General features: G+C 35.4%; 1 protein-coding gene across 5 annotated transcripts in view; it reads right to left on the reverse strand.

The window, feature by feature from the left end:
* The window catches only part of cnksr2a (connector enhancer of kinase suppressor of Ras 2a), a 103226-nt gene that overhangs the window by 33066 nt on the left and 53819 nt on the right, over positions 1-16341 (reverse strand). For 3 of the 5 annotated variants that reach the window (XM_059326552.1, XM_059326550.1, XM_059326548.1), the window contains 9 exons: positions 14314-14489; positions 10135-10208; positions 9950-10021; positions 7885-7958; positions 7667-7764; positions 6890-7108; positions 3801-3942; positions 2474-2698; positions 651-838 (listed from right to left, as the gene is read on the reverse strand). In XM_059326552.1, the coding sequence (XP_059182535.1) occupies positions 651-838; positions 2474-2698; positions 3801-3942; positions 6890-7108; positions 7667-7764; positions 7885-7958; positions 9950-10021; positions 10135-10208; positions 14314-14489 (1268 nt within the window). The remainder of the gene's footprint in view (positions 1-650; positions 839-2473; positions 2699-3800; positions 3943-6889; positions 7109-7666; positions 7765-7884; positions 7959-9949; positions 10022-10134; positions 10209-14313; positions 14490-16341) is intronic. The other 2 variants (XM_059326551.1, XM_059326549.1) reach the window with 1 other exon arrangement.

Genomic DNA, 16341 nt, shown 5'->3' on the forward strand with positions numbered 1-16341 from the left:
ATCTTTAGTATATTTATATATAAAAAAACGGCAGAAATTTGTGAGAAATATATTATATTGTAATTAATTCCCATGCATGCTGCCCTGAGTAATCACAGTTTATGGCTCTCTAAATCATTGGAAAAAGGTCGTAAACACTGCCCTGCCTGGCTGTTTTATGGAAAGCTACTTGCATTGTGTGCAGCACTTGTCGATATCACCAGTAGTGGGTGTCGCCATGTCAACCAGGATGAAAATCTTAAGGACTGTAACTTTAGTATAAACAAATCACAAAAGAGAAATATTTGAAAAACAAAAAAATGTAGAAAAAAGGGACTGAAAATAGATTTTATTTCTTACCTTGATGTACCAGCTATTTTATGTGTGTTTGCATGTGCACATACATGCCTATATAAAGAGTTCTTTTGCAAAAACAGATTTTTATCTCCATTCTTAAAATAAATAAACCAAACACCAGTTTGATTGATGTTACTTTGAGTCACACTAAAAAGAGATTTTTATCAGAACAGCCAAACACCATTTTCCCTGGCTTGCACACAAAAAATCTGTTAAAAACATGATTTCTGACAAAAATAAAATAAAATGGAGAAATGTGTTTTTGCAAATTATCTCTCAGTATAGTTCCTGCACGTGTCTTTGTGCGGACTGACCTTCAGCGTGGAGGTCAGTATGCGGAGGCGATGCAGGCGGTCGTTGAGCTGAGGGTCGGCGGCCCGTCGGAGGAAGGACTGCCTGCACTCGGATTCACCTTTGCCTTCCGAACCGCGACCCAGAGGACACACCCCGCCCTGCTCACAGGCACGGAACAGGTCGCCCAGGGATGCACCCTCGCTGCCGCCTTCACACCGTCACACAGAGAGAAACAGTCACACGCTTAGAGGGAGAGTTTGGATTTTTTAAACAACAACCTGTTGTATAAAGTACTAAGTATAAGAACTTGTACGTTTGTTATAAATTACAGCTAAGATAAGATGATTTATTAGTCCCACAGCGGGGACATTTTCAGTGATACAGCAGCAAAAGTGTATAGTAAAAATAGAAAGACGCATCAATAAAATAACAATAAATAGTAAACAGGGCACATCAGAGGGAAAAGTACAATATTTGCCTCAAAATGTAGTGGAGTAGAAGTATGAAGTTACATCAAATGGAAATACTCAAGTGAACACATACCTCAAAATTGCACTTAAGTACAGTACTTGGGTAAATTACATAGTACATAGAATATACATCCAATCGCTGAAAATACAGAAATCTCCAAAAATTACCAACATTTTTTAACCTAAATCACAGCATGAATTCTTCTATGTTGTTCCAATGGTCTTGGCATGTTGATGTTATATTCTGGAGGGTTTTTCTGACCATTGTTTTCCATTAAATTGCATTATTTTGCACCAAATGTGTGTAACAAATGGTATCAACCCAAAAAGTGCTGCAATAACTTATTGGACAAAGTTGAGCCTGAAATGGACTTCAAATAGCATAATATTAATGTTATGACCCCTTATACACTCTAATAGGTTTCAATAAATAATTAATTAAGTCATTTTTTTTTTATATTTTGACCAGAACAACTTGACACACAGCATTGAGCTGCATCTCAAATTGATCTTCAGGTTCACAGCTTTCAGATGATGTTCACCACTTCTATGTTATATTTATTGTTGACCTGCTATCTCCCCCTAAACATCCACCAATTCTAAAAAAAAAAAAAAGGACCTTGAACACTAACTGGTTATCCATCGTCAGTGCTTTTCATGGTGATGTAATGGTACGCTGATCATCTTTCATAGAGCGACTGGGAAATAAAACATCACACCACCTGTTGCACCTTAAAGTGGATAATGTGATCATAGCTCACTTTGATACATGCGCACTATCCCTTTAAGGCTAAAGAGCTGTCAGAAATCTGATTAGACTGAGTTATATCTGCAAGCAGCCACTGGAGGACAGCAGCACACCTCAACACTTTACAGTAATGACTTGTGTTATTAATGACGATAAAGTCCTCCTCTCTCTGTCCCTCCAGCCTCAAGGACGTCCTCTCCACTTTTTTACTTCCTTCCTCAGCTTGACTGATTAAATCACTTATATTTCATTGTTTTCTTTTCCAGTTTGGCACTTTTCCCTCTGTTTGCCGCTGGGTTCACCTCGGCGAGCAGAGCACCATCGTCTCATTAGCCTCATTAGATCGCTGCGTTTCTGGAGTGTGTGCTACCGTACCCGTTACTAACTAAAATGAAAGTGTGTCTGCCTGAGAGCGTTTTTATTTCTGGCACATGTGCTGACGTCTTCACCTTAAAAAGAATCTGTTCGGTCTCTGGTGGCTGCCACTCGATGTGAGACACATTTTTTTTTTTTATCTGCTCCTACCTGACGTCCGCCCACGCAGCACAGAGCTTGCAGTACACACACACACACACACACACACACACACACACACACACACACACACGTATCTGAGTGAGCTCACCGTTGTGTGTTTGCTGTTCTTCTTTCGCAGGGGGCGCGAGGAGTGTGTGTAGGTTGCTGTCTCGTGGCAGTGTGAAGCTGCGGGGTTTCCCTCCCTGGGTTGCCATAGGGATCAGCCTCTGCATGGCAATGGGCAAAGGGACATTCCTCTGAGCAGGGAGAGTGTAAACGGCTCCAGCCATCATGGACCCACCGCCGGGCCCCGGCTCAGCGAAGACGGCGTCCTCTGTAAAAGTAAAGACGAGGCATAAGGAACAGTTTGCCTTTTAGGTGATCTGCTCAGTTTTTAAAAGAACACAAAGTACTGTACACACACAATAAATACATAAATGAAACCTAACGTCAAGCATGTATTATAATAAATAAATAATTAAATACATAAATAAACTAAACTCATATCAGGAATGTATTAAAATTAAAATCATCTGGCATAAATTAAAAAGAATTATATTAAAACTCACATCAAGCATGTATTGAAAATAATAATAATTGTAAAAATCAACAGGCATAAATGAAAAATAAATTATATTAAAACTCACTAAGGCATGTATTTAAAAAATACTAATAAAAATCATCAGGCGTAAATTAAAAATAAATTATATTAAAACTCACATCAGGCATGTAAAAAAAACAACCTCAACAGGCATAAATTTAAAATAAATTATATTAAAATTCAGTAAGGCATGTATATAAAAAATAAAAAACACATCAGGCATAAATAAATATAACATCATATGAAAACTCAAATCAAGCATGTATTAAAAAAAATAAAAAACACACAAAAAAATTATAACAATAACAAAATCACAAAAACAACTAAAGATATCCAATATCCAACTGAAACTTTTCCAGAAGGTTATGTTGACAGTCTTGCAATGCTAATTAGTTTTATATCTCATTCATTTTGTGCAGATGACTCAACAGAGATGTAGCTTATGTGCTTTGGGATTGTTATTGCTTTTGTGTTCAGTTATATAATATCACAGCAAAAAGTAGGAAATCTTCCTGTTTCAGAGGCTAAAAAACTGTATTTTTTTATATTTTCTTTTTAAGATTTCAACAATTTATCAAGTGTCAAAATAGTTAGTGGTTATTTTTCTATCGATCTACTAATTGGTTAGTCCAATAATCATTGCAGCTCTGCTGCAAATAAAATATTCTTTGAAGATTCTGGAAACACCTTCAGAATTGTGGTGAAATGTGTGAAATATTTTACAGTTTGGGGGTTTTTGAGACCTGAACGTAATCATAACACATAAGGCTCTATCACCCGATAATCGTATTAATTCAAGTATTTTATCTAAATGAGACAGTTATCAGCTGTTTACCCAGTGGTCCAGTCTGCAGGTAGTGCAGTCCAGCTTCAGTCAGCGGCGTCTCGATCAGGTCCTGCCAGGAACGTCTCTGAGACGAGGAAGATCGGCCCGGAGACCCCGTCTCACTGCTGCCCCCCGCTGGACTGGATCGATACTACAGGAAACGGTAATAGAGATAAACAAGTATCTGTCAGTAATATTATTCATGTGCAACATGTTTTATGTATATTCAGATTTAGCTGTTATTCCAAATAGTCAGGCGGCTTAGATAAATAAAGGGGACACGCCGGACAAAAGCGGCACATTTTTTCCACATGCTCTCTATCAGCATAGGTTTCAAGATTGCGGATCGGAGATGGCAGCCATATAAAATCTATGAGAACCAATATATCTTCCAAGCCACTCAGAAGGTCAATCTTGCTGTCAAAATCTACATTTTCTGGGTCAAGGAATCATTTAAAGCCGTTGAGAACATCACTAGATGAGTATTATAATGGTCATATACAGTGCATGTATTCTGAAAAATTGATAACATGCACTAAAGGTGCAAGTTGCTCTGGTGCTCATGCATGAAGGCACACTGGAATTGCAAAGATCTTTGTAGTTGTAAATGTAATAAATGATAAAAGTGATGCTAATAAAGTTTAATTAAATGTATTCATGTTATACATTTTTCAGAATGCATGCATTGCATATGACCTGTATTAATATATGTCAGACCGCTTAGGAACAGAGTGGGAATTTCGTAAATGCATGGCCAAAATGAACATATCTATTTGATCCAATAATCATCTAGTGATATTTTCAATAGCTTTAAATGATTCCTTGACCTAAAAAATGTAGATTTTAACACTAAAAAAAAGTGGTTTGGAAGATATATTGGTTCTCATAGATTTTATATGGCTGCCATCTCCGATCTGCCATCTTGATGAAGTGGCTCCTATCAAAAATTGAAACCAATGCTGATGGAGAGCATGTGAAATATTGTGCTTTTGTCCGGCATGTCCCCATTCTTCTAAAATCTGGTCCTAAGCCGCCTGACTAAAATGAAGCATGTGGGATATGCTGATATTATTCAGCTTTTAAGAGCGATTATACCTACTTTAAACATTATGAAAGTCTTGGATAGCAACAGGTTTTTGAACATGCGCAAACATCTTTTTCACAAAGCTGGATGAAGCACTGAAAGCGTGAGAAAGTGATGGAAACTCATGAAAAACAAGTAAAATTGAAGAGCCTGGTTCCTTTAAACTGCATGTTTTTGTGCAATAAAAAAACTACTTTCCTAAACTTGTGGACTCGGTGAATTTAAGACTCATGAATAAATAAATAAGACCAGCCTGTGGCACTTCAGGTTGAACATTAATTATCCCAAACACTACAGAAGAAGATACTGAGACTTCACCCTCAGAGCCTTGCTGGCAACGGGACTAGACTGTACATTTTGTCTGGAAGACAAGACAAGAAGCCATTATAATAATTTCTGAGGTAATTAGAATCAAGACTCCCTACTGGTAGGATGGATGTAATCAGCTAATTGTGCGCCAATTACATTATGACATCACAATTTTAGCTGCAGAGTCACACAGAGTCCAAAATACTAAAGACTTTTATATTACAGTGGCGTGCGGTCCATTAAGAAACGCTACACCTCAGAGCAGCCTGCAGCAAGAGCTGACACTGTGATATAACACAAGAGTGTTTGTAGTAATAGCCTACATATCAATATATTAATAATGATTATTTATATAGCACCTTTTAAAAAAAGCAGTTTACAAAGCTAAAAAAAATTCTTACATTAAAATAAATGTACTCAATGTATTCAAATACAGTTTCTGAACCTTAAAATACTGTCTGTAGGTCTGTGCAGAGCACCGAAAACAAAAACACCCACAGTATAAATCCAGTTAATATTCAGAGGTCGTAGCAGGCTCAATTTTAGGAGCATGCTAAACATACTGATATTATAGGACACTAAAAGATCTAAGAAATCTATAGACTTCAAGCATGTCAGGGTCAAGTTGTTTTAAAGCGGTCATGTGACCTCTGACGTACAATCTGAATGGAAATCAGCTCTCTGTGTTCCCACAAGTCTCCTTATTTACATGCATGCCTACTTTATGCTGATAACATGCAGTTTAAGGCAAAAAAAGACATTTTCTCAAGTCGTGTACAAATTTGCATTGCATTGCATTTCCGCTTTATCTACTGCTATGTGGCATACAACCAATTCTCAAAAAAAGGACCCCGAATGGTAACTGCATAATAACACAAAATTCACTCTCAGTGGTTTCTGCAGCATGAGAAATACTTAAAAATAAAAAAAACAGCCAAAATACACAGTAGCCCTAAGAAGTGGAAAAGTCACGTCATGGCACTGGTTCATCCTCTGGGGAGCCTGAATGTAACACTATTTTTTACCTGATTGTGGCATTAAGAAAAAGAAAATAAAGTCTAAAGAATATTACTCTTAATAGTCTGAGGACCCTGAATATTCTAGGGATGTAACGATTCATCGATCTGCATTGATATATGTGTTCTCTGATCAGTGATGCAAAGTGAAAATATCGATGCGAGATTCTTGCATTGCTAAGTTGTTGCTTTTTTTCTTTTCTTTTTGGCATTGGAAACTAACTATGTTTGCTGTTTTAAATAATGTGCACTATTTTGTTTTTCTTTTGTCACTTTTTACTTATTATCATATTATTTTTATATAGTATTGCTCATTTATCTATATTTTTTATTCTTTGTTTTTACAGTTTTTTTCTGAGGGTGCTGTTCTTGCAATGTACATGCTATCTAAATGTTATGTTATGTTATCTAATTGCTATTTAAAAATGTTAAAAAAGAAGAATAGATTTTCATTTTAATGCTTGGAGATCTCAGAAATAAAAATTGTATTAGCTTTTTTTGAGTTGATACAACTAGCTAATATCAATCGCAGCCTCCTGAATTTAATCTAAATCTTGTAATATCAGCAAATATCGTATCGTAGTCCAAATAATAAAGATAATACCGCATCGGTATGAAATTCTTAGAATAGTTACAGCAAAATGAATATAAATCCGGCCTTTAGTTGTTGAGTTATGACCTCTACGCACCTCTACAGGATCACATCTGTACTGCACGTCGCTGCTGCTGCTGCCTCCCGGTTTCCTCCCGCTGTGAGTGGTGCCTCCCCCTAGAGGCCCGGGGTGGTACTGCGGCTCTGCAGCCACGGCGGGTGGCTCGCCGCAGAGGAAGTCCTCCTGGGAGGAGCGAGAGCGAGAAGTCTCTGTGGAAGACAGTCGAGTGGTCCGGCCTTCCAAGTAGGCACTCATCTGAGAGAGACGGAGAAAATGCGGCAGACGTCACTTGATCGCCGGGTCTCATTCAATTTTAATGACACACTTGAAAAACTGTTTCATCCGGAGGCGAGGAGGGAGGGCGATGATTGAATAAGTAGGTGAAGAGACGGGAAGACAAAGAGGAAGTAATGAGTGTCTGGACATGAGTGGAAATGAGTGTTTGTAGAAAAACCAACAACCAGAAACTCACAAGGATTCTCAAATATCATTATCTTTGCCTGTGTGTCTGGTAATTGTTTGAAATAAAACAGCATGTACTAAGGTGTTGTTGTCTCAGCTTTTCATTCGATCCTAAGATAAAAAAAATTAAAACGCATTTAATGTGGAGCAAAGCAGCGTGAGGGCCAATTATAGCATCAATTATACCAAATATAGCTCCACCACTCCCTGTAGGCTAAATTGGAAACAAGTTTAACTGTTAAAATGGACTGCGGAGGAGCACCGAGCGTGATTTCTGCCTTCAAGTACAGCATGTACTTTATGTGAGTGTTGTAATACCGTTGTGTGTGTGCGTGTGTGTGCGTGACTCACTGATGGAGGCCGTGGGTAGGTATCATATGGAGGTGGGGGACTGTCCTGTTTGGGGCTGGAGGTGGTGTCATCCTCATGTTCGCTCTCACTCCAGTAATCTGCAGGAAAACCCACACACACACAGTCAGAAACACCTTCCATCCATCTATCAATAGGAGTATAATACAATAACTGCACCATATATGGGTGTGTAAGTGTTTAAAGACGTTATAACGAACCCTCACCCTGATCCTGGCGTATCCTCTCTCGCTCTGCGTAGCCCACGGCGGCCATGTTGAGACGACTCAGCCACCTGACAGAGAGGAGGAGGAAGTTTAGTTTTTAAGTTTAGGATTTATAGATTTATGGCATAATTAAAGAGAGAAAAGTATACATAAATTAACCACAGAGAGCTTTTAAAGAACAACAGAACATCCTATAAATATGAAGACAACCCACATGTATTAAAAAGAGAATATTACTATTATATTCAATTATATTATTAAAAAAATAAAATAGAAAAATATTATATTGTATATTATTATTTTATAATATATGTTTTCCATTAAAGTTTTCCATTTTATAATATATATTAGATTATTAAAAATATATCAATAATATTATTAATTATTATTATTATATTTTAGATTATTAAAAATATAACATATTATACGAAATATATTAAATTATTCATATTAATATTATTAGTAGTTTTATTATAAATATTATTAAACTCTACTGAGTGTACTCCACTGATTTAAAATTGGAAAAAAAAGAGAGGTGTTATATTTTTTTATTCCAGGTATTTTAATTCTTGGCCAAAACCTGACACCAGTTGGTTGAAAGATTGTGGCATGCTGTGCTCATAGCAGCTAATTAGAGAGGTAGAAATTAATTATATATATAATTTTTAAAATATTGGGTCAAAGATCGTCTATTTTACTCATTATTTACTAAATGAACATCATTTTAAATTGAGGAAGACTGGAAATAAGTGATTGAGTCCATAAACTCATTAGGAAAATGTTTACTGAGGTCAGAAATCAAGTGAGAAGTAGGGTAATTTTCTCATTGACTTCCATACAAACTGACCTGTTTTTGCAACCACCCTGCTAGCCATTTCAGAAAATGCAGATTTCAGACCCAGAGGTTGCCACTCAGTGTCAGATATAACAAAATCTTTTGACCAGCACCTTTTAAGACCAGAAATTAAAATGTTTCAGCTTGTTTGTTTAATCTGTACAAAAGAGTGTAAAAATAATACAACTTGGGTTTACAGTCAGTTTGTTTCCCCCTAGTTCTGGTCTTTTTAAGCTCAGCCTAGTGATTGCTTCTTCTTATCTAACTCTCGGCAAAAAAGTGATAACGCAGATTTCCCCAAATGTTCCCTAAAATGCTCCCAAAAAAAAAAATGGCACTACAGCATGTAAAAATGTAAATATCTGCTCTGGTGGACATGTTGGTAGGTCATAAAGGGTTAAAGATTTAACTGAACTATTGTAAATAGGTAATTTTGCTGTACATGCTTTGTTTTTGCAAATTGTGCACAATATGCATTTTATTTACGTTTTTGGTATATTTCATAAAAATTAGTGTATCTCAAAAAGTAAGTTATGAACACACTCAAAATGAATTTCCTGTGGTTTGACAGAATTTTGAGCAACTTTTTTCCATTTACACTTTTGAGCGATACAGCTATGACATTTCTGTATTTAGAAAAATATGAGTTAAAAAAACGATTTTAATTTTTTTTAATGTTTTTTTTTTGCACTTTTTAGCAATTTATTTCATTAGTATGGACACACATCAATACAAATTATTAAATCTGGGATGTAAGGGTTGTATTGATGCATAGCTTATTAAAATGCACTACAGCATGTAAAGATGTAAAGATCTGCTCTGGTGGACTTGATCTATGTTAGGTCATAAGCCAATCGAACCATATAACAGGACTTTTCTGATTATAATTTGCATTTTCAAACTCAATGGAATTGAGGCAAATTAACCATTTTCATAATATGTTTTAACAAAACCCTCTCTGCAGATCATTATGTAAATGACAGCGGCCTCTGCACAGGTCGAGCCTCTGTGGAAATGCATCTTGCAAATTATGTTTTGCATACACACCAGCGCCGGAAAATAAAAACAGGCCTCTTTTCTTTTCTATTTTTTCATCACAAAATAAAATAACATATCTGCATCGTGCTTGGGGGATAGTTAAACAGGAAGCTGCACTCTTGCCACCCAGCAGGGAGTTCGCCCTTCTGCGTAACCTTCCTCTGTGTTGAGAACATGCTGCTGTACCTGTTCATGTCATCCACTCCATCTGCTGCAAAGTAGAAGCTCTTGACCTTGGGGTGACACGCTTTGAAAGCACTAGAGAGACACGGAAGGAACAGAGGGAGTTATATTTGCAGGAAAACATTTAGAGAGCATGAGAACGGCACATGTGCCAGTATAAACACATGAATATGCAATCGTGCACTTACTACTTCTTGCGGCATTCGCTGGCCCGGTCGATCTTAAACTCTGGAAGACTGACGAAACCCTCTGCCTTCTCATCCTGATGGAGAAATGAAAGATATCAAAAGTAAGATAAAGAATAAGATATATATATCGGTTATGTGCTATTATGAAATCTTTTTTTTTACACAATATATAACCCAGAAAATGTTGCTTGGCGTCATTTAGTGATTTATGGTGTTAGCTACTCATTTATTCATTTTTTTGTCAGCAATTGACTGAAACTGAACAGTAATTATGTTTATTTAGCTACTTATTTTATTCCCATTTATTCTTTATTTTTTCAGTTATCATTCATAGAATTGGCTGACAATACAATATATTGTTTGCATAATGTTTAACAATGTCAAATATTATCCAATCCATATAAAAGAAAAAAAAATCTATATAGGCCAGAATATGGGTTATCAATAATTTCCCCCTCTAAAATCAGCATCTCAAAAATGCGTTTCAAATATTCCCTTATCGGCAGGTTGCTCAAATAAAAAACAAGCTAGTGGAAAAGACTAAAGGAAATTTGTCATTATTTTAGTTAGTTGGCATTTTTCCACATTTCTGTCGTGACTCTATGGGTGGGTCTAACTTTGCACTAGAAGAGATTCTGGAAAACAAGAACTCACACAAAACAATATAAATCTGTCTCCGATACACTTTCCAAATAAGCATGACTTTCCATCAGACACTTGCTTTGGAGTCTGGCCAAGAAGCAGCTGCTTGGAACAGCCATCTGGGTCAACCTGCATGTTGTTGTTGGTTTTTTTTTTTACATGTGTGATGCTGTAGATACCATAAATAGCATTTATTAAGTGTTTGTGCTGAAATAAACTAGACTAACGCATTTCCGCTGCATGGCACAGTACGGCTCTACTCAACTCAACTTGCTCATATGTTTTTTTCATTAGCAACAGTTGTGGTTAGTGGTTGTGCTGCCGTTAAAACACTGGAAACACCTCACAACACAGGACATCCTGCACAAACCCACCATTTGTAAATGGCTAAATTTGTTTTTTTATATTTTTTTGTTTAGTTTTTTGGGGGAAGTTTTTGGGGTTTGCTGCATGTTGCCATGTGTGGAGATTATAAGCAAATAAGACATGCAAAGTTCACTATGATGCAAAATTCACTATAATATGGCCTACAGGGTATAGTAAAAGCCTGAACTTTACTTTCCTGCAACAACATCAAATATATCTTAAAATCGTTAAATTGTAAAGATCAAAACAAAATTATGATGAATGGTATGCTTTTGAGCATATACCTTATTGCACACTACCAATATTTCATGCTGCCATGCTGATTCCATAATGGTTCATTGTTCCCTCGAATCAACATAGCAATTTTCCATAATGGTACATTGTTGCATCAGGGCAACAGTTGCATTTAAACAAGTTTCCATTATTTAATTAGAAAATAAATTGCATGAAACTATCCAAAATGAAGGTTTACTCACCTATTAGTAGGAATATATTTTTAAGGGCCAGAAAATGACGTTTTGAGTGATTTTTTGTGCAGCAAAATGGCAAAGCTGTTTACTTTGGAAAAGTCTGCAAAATAGGGTTTCAATATGGCCTCCTGGAGGTCATGTGACAAATTAAAGCATTGCTATTGGTTCCCTATACTCTGCCCCTTTTTTAAAGTATTGCATCACTCAAAAAGATGCATTGTAGATATTTGATAAAAAAATACTTTTCTGTTTGCCACTGCCTTTCAGTAATACTGCACTCTAACATTTACTCAATTGATATTTGAAAAAAAGATAATATTATCAGCTAGCTTTCAATTTTTCAATTTTATATTTGAATGTACTTTTATATTTTTTCCTTAATATTTTATCTGCTCGTTTTTAGTCTTCATTTTTTATACTTGAATGTCATTTTATATATGTCTCTTTAAATACTTTAATGTTTTGTGTAAAGCACTTTGAATTGCCCTGTTGTTGAAAGGTGCTATACAAAAAAACTTGCCTTGCCTTAAAAACAGAAAAAAAACCCACAAACATATTTTATGCAAATTGCAGGTCAAGTCAGAACATCAGCCAAACAAGGGAAATGAACATGAACTAGTTCATTTTTTGGGAACTGTGTTCAAAATTCATAACTGTGAGCGATGGTCGTGAACTAGTTCATTTAAATCCGTGTGAAGAGAACTTTGAGCCCGCTCCTGTGAAGTGTGAATGTGCACAACACTCAGCAGAAGTTATTAAGATTCATCCTCTGGGCATCTGGATATATGTGAAACAGATATGGTGGAGATCTATTGAGCAGAGATGTTGCCGTCTGCACCAAAGTGATCTTAGACCCTCGACCCTCGCTGCTGCCAGCATGGCTAGAAACCACCAAGTTCCTCTTTGAAACATTTCAAAGACTTGAGAGAACTTATACTTTACACAAATTAAAGCCGACATCTCTTTCGCCTCCTACCACTGCAGGCGAACTCTTCCTGTAGCTGTAATATTGGAACATAAAGCTTGACTTGAGGCTAACTTCTGCACACTGTTCTCTCCCTTTGTCTTTGTCACAGAGCAGCAGCAGAACTATTTCAGCTACTTGCATAGCTCCTATTATGCTACAGCAAGCACAGATTAGGACAAATTTCATCATTGCCTCTTTGTTTCAGATACTTTTCCGAACACAATGAAATATGTTCTGGGTAAATGCAACTTGAAATACACTCAAAAAAAGCAAACTGGGTGTCTGTTACCTTATCCTTAGTCTAACATGTAGCGTCTACTAAATAAAATGTTTTAAAACATGTAGTTTTTGAAGAAAGACCCCCCCCATGATCACTCAGTGGTTACAGAAAGTAAAGCATGTCTACATGATGGAATATATGACTGCCCAATTACAGCTAAAAGTACCTGTTTTTATGAGAAGGTGGGCCCCAGTTACAGACTATATTGCTTAAGACTCTTATACACTATTATTATCTAAATTATCCCTTTTTATTTATTTATTTATTTATTTTTTTTGGAATACAGAACCAGATAAAATATGTGTAATACCCTCTACAGTGCCATTTGTGTGACAGATGAGACCCAATCTCAAGATGTTTTGATTTGTTTTACTTTATCATGTTAATTGTCTGTAAATGTGCATAAAAGAAGTAAAGTTAAAAAAATAAATAAATAAATAAAAAACATGTAATTTTAGCATAAAATGCAACACTTTAAAATTTACTAGAATACTTTATGTCAAAACAGCCTTATTAAATTGCTGAATATAATATTCTGTTTAAAAATGATTTATTTCCTGAATAATTACTATTATGTTCATTTTCATATGATAAAGGTAATCTTTTAGGCTAAACCACTTCAACCTAACTTTGTTTTGTTGGCTCAGCACAACTAATTCATGTCCTGCACTATTTCAAAAAGTAGATGTAACTACCCTATTAAATAAAGTAACTCTTAATAATGTCATACACGTTTAAATGGCCCAAGAAAATTATGTTCGTATGTTACAATTACCCTCACAAATCTAGTTGGACTGACCCCTGGTATTTAAGTAACAGTAACGCAAATACATCATGTTGACCCAACATATTTACATTTTGTTCACTCAACAAAACTGTTTCTCGCTAAATTAAAGCATTTTATTTAGGTGGAAATTATTTCCAGAATTTTATTTCGTTCTGGGAATAAGTTATTTTGGTAACACTTTACAACAACCATCATTTATAAATGGTAAACAGAGTTTATTAATGTTTAATCATCATTTATAAACCGTTTATAGACCATTTAGAATGGTAAATACATAATTTTATTAATGTTTAGCTGACCAAATCATTTAAAAATGGCTAATAGATGGTATGTTAATGTAAGTTTATAGTTACTTTAACATTAACAAATGATTCAATTATAACTAAGTTTATTAATAGTTTTAGTTGCACTCATTATAACATTTTTAACACCATATTAGGTATGTTACTGATTTTGAAATGATTCATATACCTTTAAGAAATTGGTTGAAAACATTTAAAGATTGAATACATATAGCACTTTGTAAATGGTTAATAATTGGTTTATAAACCATCTATAAACATTACTTAGTTGGTTATTGTAAAGTGTTACCGTTATTTTTTTGAGTGTACATTGTAGTGTCAATAAAAGTCCAGATAAGAGGCTGGAGGACGGATATAAGACTTACCTCCTCGTTGATGTACCAGTACAGGCAGTTGTCCTTCAGAACAAACCAGTACTTCTTCCATTTCTGAGAAAAGTAACCCTTTGCATCCCTCTTTCTCCACAGCCAGCCCTCGCAGTCTCCTCTGCCCAGAGCCTTGCAGGAAACACGCCTCCGACTGAGGGAGGCCAAACTTCGTCCTGGAACAACACGGAGGGAACATGAGAGACAGACAGGGAGAGTTTAAATCAAGAATGTGGTGAAAAAAAAAGAAAAATCGTCATTCAAAAAGGTGCTTGGAAAGTTTCGCTCCCTCACAGAAGTGTGAATAATGTTGCAATAATTCTTGGCAACAGTTCAGTCTTTGGATTTGACTGCGGCACTGCGGTAAGGTAAGAGGTGTTTAATAAAAATTGGCTTTTTCCTCCTGGCATAAAAGCCCTGTAACATTTTTCACAACAGCCTTCCTCATTAGAGATTACCGGGGAAACTTGGCTCCCAGATGAGGGCCGCAGAGAAACTTTTATTGTGCTTTATCAAAAGTCTTAAAGAGGAATGCAGTTCAATATTCCATTAATTCCTGCAGCAATGGAAAGTGCAGCGTACAGTGTATCTCTAAAGGAAACAACCCTCTACCATGAAAGAAAGTTCAAACACAGACTGTGCAAAGGTTTGAAGTCTGCAGAGACTCTGCAGATATTTAATAAGTTATGTTCTCTGATATCAGGGAAACTATACATCCTGAAATTGTGCCATTTTTTATTCATTTTCGGTGCAGCAGCTCCACACTGAAGGCCTGATACCATCAACAATTTAGTTTCTGGTTTTGGAACAGACTTCTTCGATGTAGAAATTGAAGATTGTCTCAGCCATGGAACGAATATATAGAGGCATAAGCTGCCAAAATTAAAAAACTAAATAAATAAGTGACATGATTAAGTACACTAGATGCAATATACCAAAATTTGTATTGTATAATAGATAAAGGCATAAATTAATTGATAAAATGGTTATTTCAGTTTTATTTTATTTTTAGTAATTTATGTATTATTATATTATATTAATATTATTTTATAATATTTTTTTCATCTTTGAATTCATTCTCCTATGTGTTTACTTTTCTACTAAATTTAGATTTTACTCATTTATTTATTTTTACTAAAAATAACCAAAAAATTAATTAATTAACTTCAGAAAATTTGTTATTTTTTCTAAAGTTGTTTAATTTTGTGTTTTTTTATTTTCATTAATTTAAAAAAAGATTAATTCATTAGCTAAATATTATTTTTACTTTTTTTATCTATGTATTTATTCATTTATTTGTGCATTATTTATTATTATTATACATTAAAAAAAATATTTTACTTGTCATTTTTCCGTTCATTTTTCATTCTGCAAATGAAGAAGAATATATTTTTACATTTTCCAACCTCCAAAGAAAAGGAGAAACTTGTATGATAAAGTGCTACTCGGAGCATTTAAAACAATCAATACATCATTATCATCACATTCATTTTCAAACTTTGGTTTAATTGCTGTAAACAAACAAAGCTGTCGCCTGAAAAAAAAAAAAGGTGCAGATGGAGCTAAAGCTTTGGGAGCTTCTCACGATGACAGATGGTGAAACAAGTGAAAGAAAATCACTTCCAACATGTTGATCCTCGTTAGTGTGGTGAAGGGAGAGAAAAAATTGGTCAAAAAGGCAAAGAAACTGATACCAGAGAGTTGGAGAGAAGACAATTAGGGAGGAAAATTATCTAAACAACAGGAAATGATTCATCACTTTGATAAACTAACTTATTGTCCATCATCTGAACCTCGCTTCTATTTAAATGAAGAATAAAACACCATTTCTATCTGTGAAAACACTACATATTCGGACTTTTAATGCTCTGCAAACAGATGCAACTAAAACAGGAGTGATTTTCATCTTTATAGTAACAGAAACAGATGCTGAATCACTGGATTTTCATCTGGACTAAGTGTGCAGTATGAGGCAAACAGATGGAAAGCTGCCTCGCCTGCAGACCGCTCTGGACTTGTAAAAGATCT

The sequence above is a fragment of the Centropristis striata genome, chromosome 23 (assembly GCF_030273125.1).
Source record: "Centropristis striata isolate RG_2023a ecotype Rhode Island chromosome 23, C.striata_1.0, whole genome shotgun sequence".
Classification (NCBI taxonomy): domain Eukaryota; kingdom Metazoa; phylum Chordata; class Actinopteri; order Perciformes; family Serranidae; genus Centropristis; species Centropristis striata.